The sequence below is a fragment of the Centruroides sculpturatus genome, unplaced genomic scaffold (assembly GCF_000671375.1).
Source record: "Centruroides sculpturatus isolate CEXI.00-Female unplaced genomic scaffold, Cexi_2.0 scaffold3232, whole genome shotgun sequence".
NCBI lineage: Eukaryota > Metazoa > Arthropoda > Arachnida > Scorpiones > Buthidae > Centruroides > Centruroides sculpturatus.
Genome location: NW_019387331.1, coordinates 1 through 7306, shown reverse-complemented (window position 1 = coordinate 7306; position 7306 = coordinate 1). Strand labels below are relative to the sequence as shown.

Genomic DNA, 7306 nt, shown 5'->3' with positions numbered 1-7306 from the left:
TGGAAAGTAGATTTTATATGGAAAAAATGAAAATTAAACATTGAAAGAATACTCTCGGATATTTTTGTCTTTAGGAGAAAATATACTGGTAATATTTATGCATATATTTGACTATTATTTGATATTTTCTCCTGAAGAAGAGCCAAAAGAGAAAGCAATCTCAGGTTTTTCTTATGCTTTATATTTTAACACTAAAATTGCACCTTCACACACTTTTTTGGCTTACTAAACATTTATTGCTGAAAAGTGTGTGGACGGCATAATTTTTGTGCGTTATACATAAATTCCAGCTTATTTGATAAGTTCAGCTTTACATTTTCTTTAAATGTGATATATTGTGAATCAAATTACTGGCATAAATGCATTTATTAATATATTTAATATAATTTTAATTTGAATAAGCTATTATAAAATAATTACAAATAAATAAATTAAATTAATTTTAGATGTAGTAATCCTGGTAGCCTGTCTCTTGCCAAATTGCTTAATAATTATATATCCTTAATAGTGCAATAGAGTCCAGCTGTTTGTTTTGTTGTTTGAAATAATTATTGGGTTAAGTTTTATCTATTACGTATACTTATTGTGCTGGGTAAAAAAAAGCCGATTGAGAGCCACGGAGAGCCGTGGGTGCTAAGTTGCCCCTTTCGGCACCGTGGGTGATTGATATGATTAATCTAAATGATTTAATTAGACCGGAAGTGAAGATTAGATGGAGGTCCAGTTAGCGTAACTGGCAATGCGTCCACACAGTAAGCAGGAATTATGGCTTCGAGTCTCGCTCCAGGCCAATCTTTTCTTCCAGAATATTCTAAAATTAAATTATCGTAATTTATAATAATAATAATTNTTTTAATAGATTTATTTTGTTTGTGCAAAATAAAGAAATAATTTTTAACGATACAATAATCATGATTATTATTTTAAAAAAATTTTCGTTAGGCGTAACATTGACGAATATTCAATGCGAAGTGACACATAATAGAGAAAAGTTTCAAGATGGGATTGGTTAATATATTTTTTTGTACATGATTGGTTATCTGAAAAATAAGTTATCTGAATAACCCCAGTTTCGAATTGTTTCAGATAATCGATACTCTACTGTATATATATATAAGAAATATATGCACTAAAAGGAAGCAGTAGTTTGAAAAATTGTAACAAGGAAATGATGATGGCTTAATCGTCATCTTAAGGACAAATTGCATTGTTTAATCATTTATTAATTAACCTTGTTACTGCCTGAATGTAATCTGGTTCTAGTTTTAGTAATTTTAATTTATCAAATAAACTTTATGATTTTTATTCATTTATCTTGAGCATAAAATTGCTTGCCTGAAAATTTGAATAATTTTATTAAAGATACTTAAGTGTAAGGCTTTTGGCTTTATATATTTTCTTTGATTATATTTATCTAATATTAAAGCATGCTTATGAAAAGTGCATCAATTTTAGGATGTTAAATTACTCTGCATGTTGCTGGCATGGTCTTTTTCATTGTAAGAATAATACATGCTTAAATATTGGCATATGGTACAAACCAAGAGATAAAATTAAGTGATGTTCATAATGAAAAAAGTAAGTTGTATACATTTGTTAATAACTTTAATATACTTAATTATCTTCTTGACCTGTATGTGGCATGTTTATTGCTTTTCTTTATGTCTAATTATATTTAAAGTGCATAAGGCTAATTTGAAATTTAAAAGATTGAAATGACTTATATATGTTATTTAACGTAGAGCCATGGGTTTCGGAAGTGACGTTCGTACCAAATCTTCTCACGAAGCTTTAGTCACGCTGCAGGATGCAGAAATTCGTCTTCTGGAGAACATGAAGAGGTGTCTCGCTCTTCGAATAAAATGTGATCGAGAGTATGCGATAGGTCTGAATTCTGTTTATATTCATACTCAAAAAATAGATAAAACATCTGAAATGCTTGGAAACAGCATGATAACAAGGGTAAGTTATTAAATAATGTATAGAGTTCTTCACTGAATAATTATTTATATACAGGGAGACTATGCAAAATATACAATAAGATACAAATGTTTTCACAAGATAAATATACAAATATAATACATTATCAAGTGATCAAATGAAAAGTGTACTAAATAGAAGGTAAGGTGGCTTGCCAACACCATGAGACAGCCATGCTTGTTATGACCACATTACACATTGCAATAAATGCTTAAATTACGAACATTTATTTACTAAAGACCTTACAGTTATATCTCCAAATCTACTTTTCACAAGGAAACTTTTCATTTGATCACTTTGTATGAGGTGTGTGTATATGTAATATTGTCTGTCTAACTTGTCTAATCCATTATTATGTTCAGACTAGTATAAAAAGGAGACACAAGGGAAGTCAAAAAGTTCATGTTGAAGATGTGTTTANTGCAGATGTACTGGGTGAAAACAAAGTACTGGCTGACATTGTTAGCAGTGTAAATGTTTACTTAAAAAAAATGCTGAGAGGTTGTGAATAATAAAATGATTTTGCATATTTTACTTTATGATGTAATTTGTTTATTTTGTACACTTTGTATTAATACTTTATCCTCAGATAATGTAGCCATTTGTGTTTTAGATTTTCTGAATTATTAAATCAAAATAGGATGGAAGTTCATTTGATCTGAAAAGACAATTGAAATTATAATTATTACTTCTATCTTTTCAAAACAAACAATTATTAGAAGTAAAAAGAGATGTAATATTAGTGGAAAAAAATAATAAAACTGTAAACACGATAAAATTGTAGATGACTGCCTTATTTGAAAGATAAGTCCCAATGATAATATAAAGATAGCCAAAGTTTGAAAATTTTAAAAAATCCTAAAAAAACTAATGTTAATTAAATAGCTTGTGTATATTCATAATATTTTTTAACTTTAATGAAATAATATAAAATTATGTATACATTATGTGAATATATATTTCTTGAATGAAATACATATTTTATAATTGATATCTAAACATCATATAATTGAAATTCTAGTAGGTTCTGTGGAGTCGGAGTCATGGAGTTTTGGTGTTTTAGTCAGAGTCAGAGTCGTCAAAAAATCCGCTGACTCCTTTTTACTTACCAACTTGTTATGTATATGAAAGAGATACCATATAAATCTTTTATATTTGTAATTTTTACTCCAAAATGACCGTGGCCATCCATTTTACCTGAGTTTTCGGTTATCTGAAGTAATATTGCTCCACTTTACCTCAGATAATCAGGGTTCAACTGCATTTACTTGAAAAGAATATAAATTATTTGGGAATTGTGTTTTAATGAGTCTACTGTCGGAATCTTCATCAGACACTATGAAAAAACTGGTTTTATTATACCTGGATGCAGTAATGGCAGATTGCCAATGACTACTATCAGGAAAGACTGAATTTTGAATTGGCTTGTCATGATATATTACCCTAGTACATTTGTGGATGTTGCAGAACTATGGAACAAACAAATAGGTCAACCTGCATCTCGACAAACTGCTAGCAAGAGGTTACGTGATGGGTTACGGTTTGTACAAGAGTAAGCGAAAGTCTGTGTTGACACCAGTACAGCAAAAAAGGTGGTTTGTATGGGCTGAGGACCACTTATCTTAGACGGAAACTCAATGGCAGAGGGTTATTCAGTCTGAAGAGTCATTCTTTCCAATTCTATATGGAAATATTAGACTGTCATTTGCTGGCTGAATGAAGAACTCGCTCAAAACTCTGTGAAGCAGGAACTCAATTTTTCAAGCATGGTTTAAGGGTGGGGATATTTCGGGCATTCTGGCATTTGTTATTTGGTTTCTTTATGATGGGACTGTCAATATGCAATGTTACCAGACAATTTTGCAACAGCATTTACTGCCTTCCATAGCCTATCTTTGGTTGCAGGGACATACAAGAATGCTTTCAGGAAAATATGGAGATGCCTGTTACAGTGACTGAGCCAATTTTTTGTAAACTCTGGCTCAAATAGAGTACTTTTTTATTTATTAAACAAATTTTATTTCAAATGCAAATGAGTCCAGTTTTCCTACCATTTATAACAATCACTAATGGTGTGCACATATATTTATTGCCATGGCGAAGGTGTATAATATAATAATATACATTATATATATTATGGAATGTTAATACAGGGTGTTTTAAAATTGTCTTTACAACTTTGTAGGAGAATAAAAATTTATTCAAAGGACATGCACAAATTTAATCATATACATCAAGTTTCATTTACATAAACTTCTGCACCAAAAACTCCTACTGTAGCACGATCAGCCAGTGTGAAGATGGCTGTTTTCACAGGTATGGAGTGAGCTTGTATAGTTTGGTTTGAAGAAAAAAGTCTACTACACGGGTTTAAAAGAATTTCTGTACTAAGTATTGCATAATGAAGATGCCGTGGAACAAATGGAAGTCACATAGAGCCATAAATAAATTGATGGATGTTGAAGTGTTTACTACGTTTCAATGTTCTAAAATTATGTGTTTCTTCTATCAGTTCACTAATATTTTGTCCTCAAGTTGTAAAGCTATTTTTGAAACATCCTATATAAGCAGACAGAATTTACATACTATTTTAGATGTTAGCAGTTACATTTCTTTGTCTTTAATGTATAAAACTTATTAGGAAATATTTTTTTTTATTAATCTACTTATAGTTTTTGTTGTAAATTTGCTAGAAAAATTTACTTCTAGAATAAACTGAATTAATTTTGTTACAAATAATTAGGAAATATTTTTTTTTTTTGCTTAAACATATTCAATTTGCCAGATTATTTGTTTATAATAATAGAATTACGGTCCAAGGATCCNGGTGTATAATATAATAATATACATTATATATATTATGGAATGTTAATACAGGGTGTTTTAAAATTGTCTTTACAACTTTGTAGGAGAATAAAAATTTATTCAAAGGACATGCACAAATTTAATCATATACATCAAGTTTCATTTACATAAACTTCTGCACCAAAAACTCCTACTGTAGCACGATCAGCCAGTGTGAAGATGGCTGTTTTCACAGGTATGGAGTGAGCTTGTATAGTTTGGTTTGAAGAAAAAAGTCTACTACACGGGTTTAAAAGAATTTCTGTACTAAGTATTGCATAATGAAGATGCCGTGGAACAAATGGAAGTCACATAGAGCCATAAATAAATTGATGGATGTTGAAGTGTTTACTACGTTTCAATGTTCTAAAATTATGTGTTTCTTCTATCAGTTCACTAATATTTTGTCCTCAAGTTGTAAAGCTATTTTTGAAACATCCTATATAAGCAGACAGAATTTACATACTATTTTAGATGTTAGCAGTTACATTTCTTTGTCTTTAATGTATAAAACTTATTAGGAAATATTTTTTTTTATTAATCTACTTATAGTTTTTGTTGTAAATTATGATGATTTTAAAATAATATAAAAAATAGTTCTGATATTATTCAAAATTCTTTGAAGACTTGGAATGTTATAGCAGAAGAAACTGGAGCCTTAAGTAGACTGATGAAACAGAATGCTGACTATTTAGCATTGAATACAACCGAAGCATTAAATAATTTCATTACAGAAAAACAAGCTTTGAAAAAATTATATGTCGACGAACACTCGCGCATGCACGGCGAACTTCAAAGAGTGAGGTCTTCTTTGATAAAGATTTTTACCAAAAAGATTCATATAATATCTGTATTAAATTATGAATTTATTGTATTTTTACAGATGCAAGATGGAGTTATCAAAACCAAGAACAACTACGAAAAGTATATAGATTTATGGAAAATTGCTAAGAAGAAATATGAAGAACAATTTTCAAAAAGTAAATAAAATAATGTTTATATTTAATATTTGATGAAGTAAAATTTATCAAAAGTGTGGTAATTTTTTAACAAATAATGTAATACTTAAGCATTGGTATATTCCAGTATGCATCAGTCTTGCCCACAACCGATGCACCGGTGAATAGTTTGATAATCTTTTACCAGAATATCTGACAACCCAACAAGATGGTGGAAGCAAAGATGCTATATTGGAATTTGCAGACTTGTTTTGTCAAAATAACTTTGGGTTGATACAGACAAGTAGTAAAAATGGTGTTAAAAATATAATCACGGAGGAGGCCTTATCACCTCATCAGAGATTATCATATCGGCAGCCTGACGAGTGCAATGTGATTCGATGACGAGTGCATCGGTTGATGAACCAACAAACTCGTCAATGAATATTGGAACACATTTTTGTACGTTGCAGTTCACCGATACACTGTTTGATGCATACTGAAATGTACCATTACCATTTTCATCAGTACAGTGGGTGATCAGTTAACGAACAATTCGGATAGCGAACAAAGTCTTGGAACGGATTATGTTCGTTAACCGATCACCCACTGTATATCATTTGCTTTTAATATAACATAACATTCAAGATATGTGATGACGAGAGTCTAAAAAAACATTTTATCTTATCTAATAAAGGACTCCTTATCCTCTTACCAATTGGTGTGTTTAATAATAATTATATTACAATATGCAACTATTTTCATTCTGTCAGAAAAAATTTGTATAATTTATATTAAATTATAAAAAATTGTAAAAATTATAAAACATTTGTATAATTTAATATAAATTATACAAATGTTTTCTGACAGAATAAAATGTTTTTTGAGACTCTCGTCATCAGATATCTTGAATGTTTAAAATTTTTATGTTATGCCAGGAATAGCTCTGGAATATATGTTTAAGTTAGTTTAAGAGAGCCAACGATAAGACAGTCTCAGAAAACATTTATCTTAAAAGGGCTTTTTATCTTCTTAGTGATTGGTATGTTTAATTTTTTCCCTATAGAGTCAGTAGATGAGCCTACAGCAGTAATAGCTAAAAGGAGGCATAAAATAGCTTTTGAAATAATTGTACATTTACACAGAATTGACAACAAATTTGTAAAACATTTTTTTTTTCATAACATCATTTAGTTTTTTGTAATATTTACACTTTTTTAGTTCTTGATTTATGTAAGTTAACTGGAAAAAGTATAAATACAAACTAAAGCATTTTGTATTTAAGTCTTAATTATTATACAAATTTATATACAAATGTTGTGATAATGAAAGTGTACTGCAAACTAAATTCTTATCACTAGTACAGTATTATAGCAATAACATAGTGGTTAAAAATTAACAAATATTAGATTATACAATGAAGAGTCTTCTATGTCCTTGTTCAAACCTGTTATTTTCTTGAGCTGTGAACAAGGACAGACGATTCTTCATCGTATATTCTAATATTTGTTTTTTACAATTATTTTTCCTGGCATTTTTTATTA

General features: G+C 29.4%; 1 protein-coding gene across 1 annotated transcript; it reads left to right on the top strand.

The window, feature by feature from the left end:
• The first annotated feature begins 1275 nt into the window (after positions 1-1275).
• On the top strand, positions 1276-6168 carry LOC111616366 (tyrosine-protein kinase Fer-like). Its single transcript, XM_023357779.1, has 4 exons — positions 1276-1578; positions 1743-1962; positions 5450-5623; positions 5708-6168. Exons 2-4 carry the CDS (start codon positions 1747-1749, stop codon positions 5810-5812), a joined length of 495 nt encoding a protein of 164 aa, XP_023213547.1. The 5' UTR covers positions 1276-1578; positions 1743-1746; the 3' UTR covers positions 5813-6168.
• The last annotated feature ends 1138 nt before the right edge of the window (positions 6169-7306 follow it).

Bases quoted from the DNA above. Each gene is read 5' to 3' on its own strand.
- LOC111616366 (XM_023357779.1), top strand. From the start codon at position 1,747: ATGGGTTTCGGAAGTGACGTTCGTACCAAATCTTCTCACGAAGCTTTA. The intron at 1,963-5,449 runs GTAAGTTATTAA...AATTCTTTGAAG, and splicing joins GAAACAGCATGATAACAAGG to ACTTGGAATGTTATAGCAGA. The intron at 5,624-5,707 runs GTGAGGTCTTCT...GTATTTTTACAG, and splicing joins TGCACGGCGAACTTCAAAGA to ATGCAAGATGGAGTTATCAA.